Source organism: Erpetoichthys calabaricus, chromosome 9 (assembly GCF_900747795.2).
Source record: "Erpetoichthys calabaricus chromosome 9, fErpCal1.3, whole genome shotgun sequence".
Lineage (NCBI taxonomy): Eukaryota > Metazoa > Chordata > Cladistia > Polypteriformes > Polypteridae > Erpetoichthys > Erpetoichthys calabaricus.
This window is the reverse complement of record NC_041402.2, coordinates 95553428-95569665: the sequence shown is the minus strand read 5'-3', so window position 1 is coordinate 95569665 and position 16238 is coordinate 95553428. Positions and strand designations below refer to the sequence as shown.

The window sequence follows — 16238 nt, the reverse complement described above, 5'->3', positions numbered from 1 at the left end:
TGTACCGTGTTAGCCATTATGAATGTAGAGAAAAGCCAAGCAAAATGACACCTTTTATTGGCTAACTAGAAAGATTACAATATGCAAGCTTTCGAGGCAACTCAGGCCCCTTCTTCAGGCAAGATGTAATCATTGATTACATCTTGCCTGAAGAAGGGGCCTGAGTTGCCTCGAAAGCTTGCATATTGTAATCTTTCTAGTTAGCCAATAAAAGGTGTCATTTTGCTTGGCTTTTCTCCTTTTATTTGGATCTTTAAATCTCACTGAAGCTGTGGCTATGCCACCTTGGAGTCTGTCCTAGACATACAGCTGCTGCTCCCATGAGCCTGCTTCTGTCACTTCAGCGCATCTAATTTTGCCTTCAGCCTTGCTCCCTTGATGTCATAAGTCCACACGGTAGCCTGCAGCCACACCAGATTGCAGTCTATTCTTGTCATGGCTCATTAGCCTGCAGCCACACTCTTTTGGAATCTAGTCTTGTCAGCTATCAGAGGCCTGCAGTCGCTCACACTCTTCTCCCTACTGTATATTTCATTCCCTGTGCCTGCCGAATCTCCTGCCCCCGCACACCCCACCCTCCCCCTTATCTGTCTGTCAACCATTGCTCATGGTCCCAGCCCTTCCCTTTTCTCCTCCCCTCTCTTCACTACTCCGTCTCTCTCCCAGCCTCTCCTTCTCTGTCTTCAGAATGCTAATTTTTGCATCATGGCATCAGAGGTCATTTTCATTGCAGTGGAAGCCCCCTTTTAAGACAGAGCTGTAAATTCCTCTGCCCTGCCCTCTGTCAATTTCTTTGTCTTCTACTTAAAAAAGTCACAAGAAAAGACAAACAGAAAAGTGAAGGGTAAAAAGAAAGAAAGAAAGAAAGAAAGAAAGAAAGAAAGAAAGAAAGAAAGAAAGAAAGAAAGAAAGAAAGAAAGAAAGAAAGAAAGAAAAACTGCTCGAGTAGATGCTGCAGTGCAAGGAGAAAACTGTGCAGCTAATACCGTGTCTCACGCAATGAGAATGAATGGTGATGGAGGGAATGATACACAGAGAGAGGCAGGTGCAACATTACAGCATCCTCTGGACATCTGAGAGTAAAGAGAGAGCAAGCGAGAGAGAGGGAGAGAGCGTGTATTGACAGGGGGGTTGCGGGACACATGCGTCGTAAACAGAATAGTGTGTCATTTTTGTGCCCTGAAGGGGAGAGAAGGAGCATGTCGACAAGGAAGCACTGCTGGGGCACTGCGTCTGACCCTCTGAGGGAGACAGACAAGCCAGGAGAGGGACCTAAAGGGAAAGCCTAATTGATTCTCTGTATTGTCATTAGGGAAAAATATGTGTGCGTGCTGGGCCTGATCATTTCTTGGCTTTCATCTTTATGCCTCCATCAGCAAGCGTGGGCCATCCTTACTTCATTCCTAAGAGAGAGAGCTAGAGAGAGAGAAAGAGAGAGAGAGAGAGAGAGGGAGGGAGGGCAGGAGGGAGGGAGGGAGGTAGACACAAGCAAGCTGCTGCCGCTTTTTCCTGTATTCTAAAGAACTGCAGATGGAAAGAGAATGAGAGAGAGAGAGAGAGAGAGAGATGCAGAGAGAGAGATGCAGAGAGAGAGAGAGAGAGACTGTAGAAGCTGGTTGCTTTCACTGATGTGAAGAATTGCAGAGGCAAAGGAGAGTAGATTGAGCAAGAGAGTGTGAAAGACAAAGACAGGAAAAGAAAGAACACTCACTGTTGTGTACCCATCTGTTTAAAGAAAATACAGAGCAGGAGAGAAACACGGGGGGAGAGAGAGAGCGAGAGAGAGAGAGTGAGAAAATTGACTGTTGGTACATGCCGAAGATTTGTAGAGGGAGGGAGGGAAAGAGGGGGATGAGTGGGTGAGAGAGAGAGAGAGAATGCACCTTTTAGATAGATAGATAGATAGATAGATAGATAGATAGATAGATAGATAGATAGATAGATAGATAGATAGATAGATAGATAGATAGATAGATAGATAGATAGATAGATAGATAGATAGATGTCTTCAAAAAAAAGGAGGAGGAGTGCAGAAGAAGGAAATAAGGAGTAGGAGGCATGCATGCATGCGTGTGCGTGTGTGGACGGAATTATACTTCTCTTCACTGTGCTTCCCTTATCCCACTTGGAATACAATGCCTGTCCCAGGATTAGAAATATCTGACCATCGGACATCACCTCCCTGTTGAGAGCACACAGAGCTTGTTCCAGCAATGGGCTGTATAGGGTCCCGGACGATCAGTAAGTATCTATCTATCTATCTATCTATCTATCTATCTATCTATCTATCTATCTATCTATCTATCTATCTATCTATCTATCTATCTATCTATCTAGTGTGTCAGTTTGTCTATCTGTCTTTGTTTTGTGTTAGTTTCATTAGAGTCGGTCACAGGATGGATGCCCGTAAATATTTTGATTTACTGGTTATGCAGACACAGAGTGAGCGCAAGCAAGGCAGGAGGAGGAGGAGGAGGAGGAGGAGAAAGAGGATGTGGAAAATACAGCAGAAGGCAAGAAAAAGGGCAGAGTAAAGAGCAACAGAGTGGGGAAAAGCATGGTAGTAAGGGAATTGAGGGTTTGAAGGATATAATAGGAGAATAAGAAAGAAAAGGATAAGTGGGCGGAGAGAAGGAGACAGAGGCAATGGGGGGGGGAGATATCATAGCAGAAAAAAGAGGAGGGGTGAAGTAATGTGAGTGGATGGCATGCAGAGAATATCAAATAGATAGATAGATAGATAGATAGATAGATAGATAGATAGATAGATAGATAGATAGATAGATAGATAGATAGATAGATAGATAGATAGATAGATAGACCTGTACACTTGTGTCCATCTGATCAAAGTGTGGGTCTGCTGATCTGAATCTGATGGTCAATGTGGAGATATTAACTAGTTTTAGAATGTCCCTCAGACACCAGAAGAGGCAGGTTCAGTGGAGTGTTTGAAAAATGTATAAGATTTAGTGAGGTGGCAGTAGTGTAATACCATCAGGCTTGGTGTCAAGAGGTGACATGACCAGATTGACTGGTATTAGAAGGGTAACTTTGAACTGCAATGGGGATTTGAGTGTCTTGCTGGGTAAAGCAAAGTCTAAAATAATCACATATTACGAGTTCTTTTTAACTACTGATACACAATTTAATTATCAAACACATAATTAATTTTTGTCTCTCCCAAAAGCTACCTTTAACTTCCCTAATGTATTATAATAGTTGAAACTTGCATGTTAATTCTTGTAATTTCTCTTAAGCTGAAGAGGCTTTTGCTTGGGAGGCTCCTCAGGGATTAGTTAGCAAGGCCAGGACTAAAAAGAACTTGATTTTCTCAAAATCTAAAAAAAGAGTGTGCATATTTCAGATCCTACAAGTGTCACTGCAGACTCCTGTTAAGGTTTTTGGATATAGAGAATATATATAAGTAAGGGAGATCTCTCTAATTGTCTCTAAGGTATTATTTTTTAAATAATAAGGCTAGTCTGTAACCTTTTATTTGTGGATTTAGCTAACTGGTTATGTTTTATCCATATTTATTTTTGACTGGCCTACACAATTTACTTTTCTACTAGCAATGTTTGTTTCTGTTATAATGTATGAATGTACTGCTTTATTATTATTTGCTTATTATATTACATGCTGTTTTGTGAGGCTGCTTGAGTTGCAATTACATTTACAGTGATAGGAGAAAAATAAAATGCAAGTGCTTTTTTGCTGCTGTATTAGGCTCTGGCCCATGCTAATAATAACAAAGTGAATACAATGAAGGAAGTTGATTCAGCATACATTTCATTATAATATTTAAGATTTTTTTTTCTCTAATTATTTAAAGGCTTAACTTGTTTCTGCAGTTTTTACTATCTATCTATCTATCTATCTATCTATCTATCTATCTATCTATCTATCTATCTATCTATCTATCTATCTATCTATCTATCTATCTATCTATCTATCTATCTATCTATCTATCTATCTATCTCAAGTTTTAGGGTGCTGCCTTTGCAACTTTGTCTCTGTTTTTCTTTTCTTTTCTTTTTACTGCAGCAGCAGAGGCGGTCCCTGTTGGAAGGCGGGATGGCGAACAGGTGGACAGCACCATTTATTACATGGCAGTAGCATACAGTACATAGAGCAAGCAGCGAGGTAGAAACTGAGTAACCGTGAGAAAGGAGTTTCAGGGAATCCCTTGACCTGCCCTGCATCATCTCCAAGCACTCTTTATATTGTGTGTGAAAACAGCCTGGCTTATGAGGCTCTAGCATGGTGTATAAGAATCCAAAGTGCAGTATCCTAGTGTAAGGCCCTAGCATGGTATGTGAGAAGCCTACTCTATCATCTAAGGAAATGTAAAAGCCTTAAGGAAAGTTGATTTATTAAGTTTTAACACACATGTGCTTTGGACTCTTCCAAGAGTGTGGCAGTCAGATTATGGCATGTAGTCACCATCAGCCTAATTATATTATTGTGCATTGCTTATTGCAGTATTTTAGGATATATGTGGGGGGTGAGATACTGTCATAGTCACCTCTGCAAGGGACAAAGTGAGATATTTGAATGAAACAGTGCTAAGAGAGAACTCAAAGAATCATAGTGCTTGTCATTCTGATATGCATTCAATTCTTTGTGTTGGTTCTACACAATGCCAGAATGTTAATTTGTCAGCAAATCAATGATTATGATTTAATGAGAATGTTCATTACACAGATTTTAGGATAATACATAAAAGAAAGGCAGTGTGTCTGAAGTAAAGGCTTGGTACTTAAACATACATTTATATATCTTCTAAAATTCATAATATTGCCTGTCTGTCCTACTAGGTTAAAAATAACACCTTGAAGCTATTTAAAGTGCAGTATGAGTTAACCCAACTTTCACTTTTTCCTTTCTCAGCATGGACGGACAGAGCTCTCTTGGGATGGCATTAATGTAAGTGAAAGAAAGAAAGACTGTCTTTTGGTTGTTTCTATTATGTTATCCCAACATAGTTTAAAAACATATAGCAAGTGTATCTCTACTACCATCTAGTGGTCATGTAGTGAAAGCGATTATTATGTATACCTGTTAATACAGCTGTTTCTAATTTGTATGAATTGTAAAAAATGGCTACTTGGGCAGTTTTGTGAATGTTTATAGTCTAATTCATAAATGAAAACTGAGAAATTTGCCTTTCATGCATTGAATATCTGGTAGATCATTGGTAATTGTTTAGACTGCAAAAAGAATGGATGGGCATAGAATTAGCATACTTAAAGAAAGAGCTTGAGCTCTAAACCTCTTATTCATTAAAGAAACCAGTGAAACAGTTGAATTTAAAATATGTAAATACAAATTGGTTCCTGAGCAAAAATAATTGCTTTATCATCTTCTAAACTAGTTGCACATTGCATCACACTTTCCAAACCATTTCCAATTTAAATAACTACACCGTGGGTTCAAAAGTTTCAGGCAGAACTATATACTCCTTTAATTATTTGAACTTAAGTTTCAAGCTTGTAATTTGAGCATGACCTAAATAATCCAAATCACCATCAGTCAACATTGGTCAAACTGATTGTGTGTTTGCCATTTTACAGTCTCCCAACAATGTCATAATTATTTGTCAATTTCCCTTTAAATAAAGCTAATGTCAATCCACCTGCTTTCCAGCAGAACCTTTCCCCACACAGGCCCTCATCTGATTTCATTCATAGTCAACACGTTACTTATATTCAGCTTTGATGAACTTGTTTTACTTGTACCTGAATATATGTACAGAGATGTAAGTGTTTTTTCCATGCCCTGCAGATCTCCATGGAGGACACGACATCCATCCTGCCCAGGCTGAAGAGAAACTCTAATGCTTACGGGATTGGTGCACTGGCTAAGTCTTCATTATCAGGTGAGAGGTGACCTGTGACAGAAAGAAAGAAAGAAAGAAAGAAAGAAAGAAAGAAAGAAAGAAAGAAAGAAAGAAAGAAAGAAAGAAAGAAAGAAAGAAAGAAAGATGGTTTAATTGCTTTTGTGCTTCTTTTCCTTCTCTTTCCTGTTCTCTGTTCTTTCTTTCATTATTACGTCTTCTGCCTTTTAATTTGATCTTCCTTTCCCTTATGCTTTCCCTGTATCATACTTTGTCAAACTTATCATATTCCTTTTGTTATCACTTCCTAATTTGCTTATTCTTTCCTGTCCTCCACCCACTCACTTCCTTTAATTTTCCTCTCTTCCTCCCACTCCTTCTTCAACCTATGCATGCCTCTCACTCCCCTATAATTTTATTGTTTGCTGCTTTCCTGTTTTTCCTTGTCACTGTCATGTCTCCCGCTCTCACTTGCCTCTTCATCAACTCATTGCTTCATTTTCTATTCTCCCTCTTTAAGTAGGTGTCTCTCGCAGCGTAAAAGACCATATCACAAAGCCCACTGCCATGGCTCAAGGTCGGGTAGCCCATATGATTGAATGGCAGAGCTGGGGCAAGCCATCAGCAGGACCTGCCGGGCGTTCAACAAATCGGGAGCGTGACCGGAGACTTGAGAATGACGCTTATTCAGATTTGAGCGATGGTGAAAAGGAAGCACGCTTTGCAGCAGGTGAATAAAAAGAGGGATTAACAAGTATGAACTGAGTGTTCATCTCACAAATGAGGAGATTGCAAGTGAAGCAGAGAATAATGTGCTGTAATAACATGAAAAGTGGAGGCAAGAATGAGGAGCAGTGAGCAGGCCAATTTCTATCCTTCCTTCCCATCCTTTCTCCTTAATAACAACTGCAGATGCAAAGAAGAGACAAGCCGTCATAGCTCCTTAAGCATGTCTCATGCCATTACATCTACTCTGAAAACAGCAACTATAGATTGTCCATAAAACATTTATTCTCAAAAACACTATGCCTTATATATCTGACTAAGTGTGGCAGTAAGTAGCAGGCAGACTATACACAACAAAAACCCTCAATATGTTCAGCTTACTTACTTTTCTTTCAATGATGTCACGTTCTTCTTATCCCCATTTTTGTCTTCTCTTCCATTACGATTGTTCTTTTCTTTGAAACAGGTGTAATGCAGCAGTTTGCCATTTCAGAGGCGACACTCTTAGCATGGACTTCAATGGATGGCGAGAGCATGAGTGCAGGTTCAAACCAGGGAAGTGTGGCACACTTGAGTGAAGTCAACCAAGAATCAGTTACAAGTCGAGGTGCATTTATTTCTTCTTTATGTGTCTCTGGAGCCTTCTTGCAATTGGTTACCTCTCTAGTACTCCTTCTATTACATCCAATTAGTAATGACAGTTCTACAGAATTATATGGTAGGTGATGTGTGAAGCTCACTATGCAGCTAGGAACTTGTATTGAATTTTCTTTAGCTTCCAAGTTAAGTAGTTTTTAGCAAAAAATGTAAAAAATATTAATTAAAAGGTTGGTGTTCAGGCATTAAAATAATATTTCTATTGTTCCTGGGCTGGTGAATGTACTGTGTTACTATTTATAGTTTTTATTTTTATGCCATCACTTTATTTGTATTTCTATTTCAGGAATAATTCTCAATGCCTTCACAATTATAATTTAATTATTTAAATCTGTTCAATAATTACATACACAGCTACAGTATTCATGTGTTCAGTAGTTAATGTAGTACAATTGATTGGCTTGCTAAAAATCACCACTCCTCAAGCTATAATATCATCCTTTTAATAATATTTAGCATTTGATTTAGCACAGCCACAAGAAATATAGATGTATAAGGTACCCATGCAATTAATTACGCAATTAAGTAATCTCAATTAATTGTTCAGACTGTTCATTGTTATTGTTATATCACTTTCTTACAGATCAAATCTTGCATCATTCTGTAGATGGCTGGCCTCATACTTATGTTTCGCAGGGAATGTACTGTCTCAGCTCTTCAGATGCCTGGGAACCCATGAGTAATGAACCATCTGGCGTGGCTTCTCCAGCAACGGGCTCCTATGTGGTCGGGGGTGTGCCTTCACAAGGTTATGATGATGGTGCTGTTTACCTTGCACAGCAGCAGGTAACCGCTAGTCTTGGCTATCATTCATTACAGTGATAGAATATTTATATCATTTTAATAATATTTTTAAATGCACCTGTAAACTAGTAAGAAAGAAATCGCCGGTAACTCTGTTCAAGAAGAGCAGTATCTCTGTCTTTGTCACTCTGTTTCTCATTTCCTATTGTTGTTTTTTTAATTAATTTTGTATGCCTGGCTGAGTATCTCAACTCTAAAATCCATAAAAATCTCTTTTGCAACCAGAGACACCTTTCAGCAATTTCTTAGTCTTCAATACATCTGATTTTCCAAACATTGCATTCAGCAATTCTTTAGGAAAAGATAACCTTGAGCATGTTTACTTGTGTTTTCTGGCTTGGCCACTTTTAAAATGTTCTGTAACCAGTCTCTGTACACTATTCTGTCTTTTTTTTAATATATTACTGATAATTTATGAATTTTCAGTTGCCCTTGTCAGAGGCAATTCAGCCCCCTAGAACTCACATACCCCATGATGCAGAACAGAGAAACTAAACTTTGGTAGCAATTAATTCTGAACCCAACTCAGGTGTATTAGCCATTAATAGTGTAAATGTCTATAAGCTCGGTAAATGTTAATATAAATCTTTGCTTTAAAAGTTTTAAACAATAGCTTCTTTGTAGTAAATTTGACATTCTTAAAAACTGTTATTTCAAACATTTAGAGCACTTGTATACATTTTCTGAAACATATTGCCTAAAGGATCTTAAGGTACTGTCTGGTTTAAGGTGGTGTCAACAGAAGGGCCAGCTTGTTGTTGTACCTCTACTGCCCTTTTGCAAAAAAATCTGGTGTCCTATTACTATTTAATTAAGTTTCTTTTTGCTCTACTGTATTTGAATAAGGGAAAAATATTAACTTTAACAAATTGTGTTCCATAACAAGATCTTAACCTTATTTGGCCTAGGAAACTTTTAAAAGTACTAGTAGACAAAATCAGAAATCAAAATGAGACCCTGCTCATAATTTAGTATGTGTTTGAGGTTTAAGTAAATCCCATATTCATTGTAAATGTGTAAAATATAAATACTTTCTGCAAAAACATCACCAAGTTATTATTCTACTGGCACCACATTAAAAGTAACTTGCAGCTTTATTTTTAATAGTAATGCCCTGTTCAGCTGCAAAATACTTTATTAGGAATAAGTCAAAGCTATTTTAGGACAAGTTTAGGGACATGCCTACTAGCTGTTTTATCAGAATGACTGATTTGTTTATTATATACAGTATATGCAATAAAACTACAATTATGGAATACATCAAAGTACTTTTATTTTTGAAGAAACCTTTTAATCAAAACACAAAAGCACTAGAAGTTCACATGGTGTGAGAGACGTTTCCTCGTTATAGGCATCCATTCTGCAAAGACGTGACATAATCTGAAGGACTGCTGTCTTGATTGACAGATAACTTTAAAAAAGGCTGCATGACAGTTCAGAAACCAAGAGTTTTTGTTTGTCTGTTTTTAGCAATGAGCTGGAAAAGAAACATAAATGTGATGCGACTACATTATTTATTAAGTGGTTATAATATCAGAAATTTGCAAGAAATAATATATTGAAATGAGAATATTCCAGGGAAGTATTAAAAATTAAAAATGTCAGGGAAACTGTTGCCTTTCAGTAAAAATAACACACCAGATGGATTTGAAGGGCAACTGCCTGGTGAACTGAGAAAATTACCATTAAATGGGCTAACAGCAGGGCAATGCTTGGGTGATATGCTGGCAGTTGAGCCTAAACATACTATGATAAATATAATGAAGCTTTTATCAAACATTTACCTAACAAAAGTATTGTTATTATTTGCCTTAAATAAAATTTGCAACTCACTGTAATAATAATACACTCATTCTGTGCTAAATGTTCATAAACATATTTTCACCTGTATGTAGTCAAGAAAACCAAAGATAACAGCTCAGTTCAGTTACCTCTTATACCCCCCCAGACTAGTCCCAGTCATAGCTGTTTGCAGGCAGCACATCACCAGTTTAATATATTGTTATTATAAATCACGTCTTATTATTTTTATGTTTCTGTTTTCATATATACTAGTGCACCATCCAGAGATGGTTGTCTCCTTGTGTCAATAGCTGACAGGATAGGCACCAGCTCCCTGTAGTCCCAAATTGGATAAATGAGATACAAATGGATAGGCAATTTGATTTTCACAGATGTATTGTTCTTTGAAATTATTACACATAATGTTGGCACACAGCAAAACACGTGCATGCACATGACATGACAGAAAATGTCCTTTTTGGAATGACAGCTAAATAAGATCAATGTGTCCCAACAGAAAGCACAATAATTTAGCCAAATGCCAAACAGATACAAATCAGATTTTCATTCTGTGATTTTTGACTTCTTATTGTGCACTCCTAACTTTCCATTTTGTTTTCTTCTTTTGGTTTTTGGTATTGCCAATTATATAAATATCAGACTGTATCCACTTTCTCAACCACTTAAAAATAAAACACTGGATACTTTAAACTGTTGTTTATTTTGAAGTTCTTAACAGACAAACCCTTTGAAATATGACAACACTAATAATAATACAAATGAAAATAAATGAAATTCTTGTGCCATTTGTTTTACCCTGCTTATTCCATTAGTTTTGATTTAAGACCATCATGCAGATTTATTTTCAACTACAAAAGAAAACAATGTTTATTTTCTGTTTCATCAATCTTCTATTTTAGCACATGTTGTAAGAAGCATTGTCGCATAGGTCAATTGGCTTTTCTTCTGCATAGCTCTTTTCTTTTAAACCCGAACACACTTCATTAAAGATCTTTATGATACTCTGATTAAACTGTCATTAACTGTGTGTTTATATACACAAAATATGATGCTACAGTACATAAGGATAAGGATGGCATGGTGGGACAATAATAGCACTGCTGCCTCACATTAAGGAGACCAGGGTTCACATCCTGGGTCCTTTCTTTGTTGAGTTTGAAAGTTCTCTCCGTGTCTGTGTGTATTTCCTCCCACTGTCCAACATGCAGGTTAGGTGAATTGGCGATGCTAAATTGGCTCTAGTGTGTGGTTGGTTTGTGTTTACCCTGCGATAAATTGGTGCTCTGTCTAGGATATATTCCTGCCTTGCAGCCCTCCAAACAATCCTGGTCTGGAATAAACCGATTACATTTACTATTTGGCTGACACCTTTATCCAGAGCGACTTCCAACATTTGAGATACCATTGGTTCTGTTTCTTTTCTTTTGCCAATTGGAACACAGGTGGGTGAAGTGACTTGCTCAGGGTCACACAGTGTCAGTGGCAGGACCTGAACCCACAACCTTAGGGATTGAAGTCCAAAGCCTTAACCACTGCGCTACACTGCCTAGGTTAGAAAATGACATGACTGTCATTAACTTTGTGTTTATATACACAAAATATGATGATGCCAATAGGTCAATGCATTAGAGGAGGATAAGATAGAACTAAAAAATTGACTGTCATAGATGAAGGCTACGTCTAAAAATCAATAGTGTAGAGGTGAGTACTCTGTTACTGTTTGTGTTGTTAGTAGATACCTAAACATTGTAACATAATCAGCAATCAATGATAAATAAATAAATCTTAAGGAATAAACAGATCGTGCTAATATAAAAACAGAATTGTTGAAAGTACAAACAACTCTTCTTTCAACAATAGGATCAACTGCATTAAAAATGTGTATATATATATATATATGTGTGCGTGTGTGTGCCTGTGTGTGTACAATTTTTTCTTCTTAATAAAATGTCAAATTTGTGATCAATAAAAATGGGCTTGTATAGCGAATTAAGTAACCTCTTTGTTTTTGTTTTTTTTTTTTTCTAAAAGAAGTTTCAGGAGTTATTAATTCTGATCAAAGTTTAATTTTTTAATTATGCGCATCTTAATAATTCATTTTTTAACCAAACTGTGTGTGTAGCTTACTGCCTCATAGCTCACAGTCTGGAGTGGTATCTTGTTGGCTCTCATTCCCTTTGTTCATATTGTCTTTATGAAAATGGATGAACAGTTTTAATGTTTTGAAATTTATGAAGTCATATGCTATTCTGCTCTATAGGCATTTGAAACCCGGGTGAGCCTAAGTCATTCTGCACAGCAGACACCCAACAGCACCATCCACAGTCAACAGACTCCGCTTACTCACACGCAGCTGGTTGACCTGTGGGGAGCAGCACCGGGAGGTGTTTACTATGCAGAAGTTGGTGGTTATGTGGGAGTATCAGCAGAAGAAGGAAATGCATCAGTAGGAGAAGGACTCGCAGTGGACAGTGCCCCTCTACTAGAGAAGCAGGAGCTGCAGGTGATGAGTTATAAGATATTCTTATCGCACTTAAGAATGCACTACTCGAAGACGTCTGTTTTTAGCAAAAACATCTCAAGGACTATGAAGCAGAACTATTTTATTTTATTTCATTTTTTAAACTGAAATAGTGCTTTCCAAAATATTTGCAGCATTTACTGAAATATAATATAGCTCCATGGTTAGTGTTGTTGCCCCTCTTCTTGATGTGATCACCATCTACTAGTTATTTTTAAAGTGTGATATGTTCCCATGCAAGCCATCACAGTATTAATGCAATACGATTCATGAATTTTTGAAGTCCTGCATCTGTGCTCTAGATGCTGATAATTATTCTAGTGGTAGCTGAGCTTCATAAGACCTACCAAGTATTTTTGAGGCCAGTCATGCTTGTGAGACCACTTGTGCATGTTAACAAATGTGTTTGATACGAATCATACATAATGGGAAAAAAAAGTTTTCCATTATGCCTTGTATTGAACAAATTTATTTGTGTGAAACACTGAAGAAAGAATGAGAGGGAGAGAGAAGCTGACAAGGCAAACAATGTTGGAAGGTTGTCAGTATATTCCAAATTTTCCAGGGCTTCTGAATCAATATATTTTACTTTTTATAGCAATAATGTTGCTTAGTTTATTTCATATGTGATTTTTGAGCAAAGCAATCAAATACCATAATGAACTGAAAGCAATATTTCAAGGACCTTCAGATCATAAATTAATATAATGTATTTAAGATTTTTGCATAGCATATATAGGTGTGTGTGTGCATGTGTGTGTGTATTTGTTGCTATAACATTATTTTCATTATTCTGGGGAGACATGAAAGTAAGACTTTCAATGTACTGTGTACACTAATGTACTAGCTACACTTGAACTTGAATATGAAAAAAAAATGCTCAATCAGCGATTTGGGCTGAACTTTCTATTTTTTGGCAGGAATATTCTTTGATTTTATTGAACTGTCAAATGACAAGGGAGGCAACTCATAGATATGTGTTAAACAAGAAAATGGAATCATAATAATTCTTCCAAGCCTCATTTATCATTCTCCTTTTTGGATAATGAAACTGTGGTGACCAAGTAGTAGGAATTTGAGATGTTCATGTCATCTTCCTTAGGAATAGAGATAAGTAAACTGTGAGTGACATGTGGCTCTGTCTTTTACTGGCATCATCCCCAGCTGCATCTAATTAAGAGCTAATCAGTCCAGCACAATAATTACACGATTAAATACATATACATAAACAAAGCAATAGGCTCAAAAGCAAATGCTCATGCAAGGAATTGAAAACATAAACTATGCTTTGGAATCTTCCATAAAATAAATCTAAATATTAACAGAATCTTCACAGATCTCCATTATACTGGCAGAATGAGATTACACAAAATGATTACCATATTGTTATGGACAGCTTTCAATACTTGTTGACTTAAACAGGAAAAAGCTATTTTAAGGACTGAGAATTTTAAGCACAGGCCATTTAGTAACATTCCACACATAATTTAACACCTTAAGATAGCTCTGACAAAATGTTCAGGCAGACCTTTATCAGATTTTATTCATTCATCCATTTTCTGTGCCCTCAGTCCACCAATACACGCAACCATCCTTGCTCACATTGGGCAAATATGCAGATCTTCGGGAAGAGCAACTGGAGGAAAACATGGGGAGAATGTGCAGACTTCACATAAACTGCTTGAGATTTGATTTTAAATCAATTTAACTTTTTAAAACCATTTTTAAACCAAGTTTGTAGAATTTGTGAGGCACATACACAAGGTGCTGCAATCAAAAGTCTTCAGATTTTATTGTATGCACCTCTAATTTTTTGTATAAAGGTGTAGCTAGGCTTGTGGTTTATTGATCATATATTTTTACTTTGTTTGCATTATTAATGATGGAATTTATTTTATTCATAAAGGCAGAACAGCAGTGAAATAACTGCATCTGCCTCACAATTTCGGATAACTGACTTAAGATCACATTTTAGTCAATATGTGTATGAAGTCTGCATTTTTTCCCTGTGTATGAATGGGGTTTTCTCATTCTATTCTGTTTTTTTTTTCTCGCATCCCACAGATGTGGATGTTAACCTGTTTGATGGCTCTAAGTGAATGTGGACCTGGTGCCTTGTCCAGGGTTGGTTCCTGCTGTTTGTTAAAACTGTTGTGATAGCCTGCAGCATTACAACTATTAAAATGGATTTAGGAGATTAGCTACATTGACGGATAGAAATTTTTAATTGGAAAAACAATGCAGTCAAGCTAATCATTTGCTGAACTGAAATGTTAAATCAAAAAAGCTATTCTTTGCATTTTCAAATTAAATGTACTACAGGCCCAATGTTTCAGATTTTCACTCTGCAAATACGCCCAATATAACATTTTTTCCTGTTATTAGGATGAAGAAGATGATGCTGTGTGCAGAGATATGGAATCTCTTTCTCCACCAAAAGAAGAAGTAGCTGTCAGTAATAATAATGGTATTGCCAATGGTGGCAACAATGAGACAATCCTGCCTCGCAAGATCTCTGACGTTACCTCTTCTGGAGTACAGTCCTTTGACGAGGAAGAAGCTGAAGCTGCTAACAATTGAGAGGTAAATAATTTTTTTTTTGCATAAAATAAGTGTTTATGAAACTGCAAGTTGCCTTTTCTCCTGTATCAGTTTGCTTTCTCTTTGAATGGCTTCAATATTCATTTGATCTCTGCTCTTATTTCCTCCCACAACTAAAACGCGTATTGTTCGACTGATTTAGATCAATGAATTAACCATTTCTATACCCTGTAATGGACTGCATTAAATCCAAAGTTGATTTATCACCACATACAGAAACAAATCAGGTTGAAAATGGATGGATGGAGGATTGTTTCAAAGGTTATTTTTCTAATTACTTGTGCTGATATATTGATTTATATTTTTTCTATCTTGGATTAAGTTCACATTAACAATTATTTAGAAAAGAAGAAACAGCAACATTTTTCTAGCATAAATATTCTTAGAAAAAGGTAAAAATGAGTTTCATGTTTCAGGATTACTTGTTGCATACTAATAAAACCCCAGCAATTAATTCAGGTAGAGAAAGCACTTGATGGCTGAAAATGTGCAAATATGATTCCAGTTTATAAGAAGGGACACTGTTAATTTCAGACCCAATAGCCTTGCCACTTTCTATTAAATTATGGTCTTTATAGCCAGAAATAAGTTACAGGACTACTTGAAAGAACACAATATTATAAATGAGAAACAGGAGGAGGATTTGTTAGACAACCTTGAACAAACACCAGGAGCAATTGATGTGAGTCCATAAGATGTTCATTGGGATTTGCATATCTGTCACTACACTGCTAAAATGGATATAAACTAGTAGCTTACTCTCTCTATCGAGCTAAAGGCTTTGCCAGAAAACACGTTTCAGAAGAGCTGAGAGACAAATCTTTATGTAGGGAAAAGCAAATCATGATGATATGATGATATAGTCGACTTACAAATTGAAAACGTGTTTGTGTAGCTAATGTACCAGAGCTCATGAAGATCAAGCCCACTGTGAAGAACAGATATCTTACCTTCAGAATTGCTCAATTAGGCAATTTAAGAAACAGAGTTCTAATTTGGCTGAATTGGCTAAGACAGCTGCTTTCTGCACTCTGGGTGCGCTGTGGAGCTGAGTTCATGATCTACTTGCCCAAACAAGATGTGCTGTGAAGTGAGTGCAGGGCAGAGCTCAGATGGGCTCAATTCAATACACTGTGAAGAACAGACACACTCACAATCTTAAGAGTGATAGGTTACTTAAGCTGATGTAGTTTCCCTTCAGATCGATTTCATAGGAGTGACATAGTATCTTACATTTTAAGGTATCCCATAGTAATCTACCTCTATTGGAAAGTGTAAAAAGAACATTCT

At 37.0% G+C, this 16238-nt stretch overlaps 1 protein-coding gene across 6 annotated transcripts in view; it reads left to right on the top strand.

Moving 5' to 3' along the window:
* The first annotated feature begins 1480 nt into the window (after nucleotides 1-1480).
* Nucleotides 1481-16238, top strand: part of fam131bb (family with sequence similarity 131 member Bb) — an 87694-nt gene continuing 72936 nt past the window's right edge. For 4 of the 6 annotated variants that reach the window (XM_028809968.2, XM_051932093.1, XM_028809966.2 and 1 more), the window contains exons 1-9: nucleotides 1483-2241; nucleotides 4045-4085; nucleotides 4891-4926; nucleotides 5785-5878; nucleotides 6357-6566; nucleotides 7029-7169; nucleotides 7803-8005; nucleotides 12087-12329; nucleotides 14733-14930. In XM_028809968.2, coding sequence (XP_028665801.1) covers nucleotides 2214-2241; nucleotides 4045-4085; nucleotides 4891-4926; nucleotides 5785-5878; nucleotides 6357-6566; nucleotides 7029-7169; nucleotides 7803-8005; nucleotides 12087-12329; nucleotides 14733-14927 — 1191 coding nt within the window. In that variant the 5' untranslated portion in view covers nucleotides 1483-2213 and the 3' untranslated portion in view covers nucleotides 14928-14930. Of the gene's footprint in view, nucleotides 2242-4044; nucleotides 4086-4890; nucleotides 4927-5784; nucleotides 5879-6356; nucleotides 6567-7028; nucleotides 7170-7802; nucleotides 8006-12086; nucleotides 12330-14732; nucleotides 14931-16238 lie in introns of all 6 variants that reach the window. The other 2 variants (XM_051932094.1, XM_028809965.2) reach the window with 2 other exon arrangements.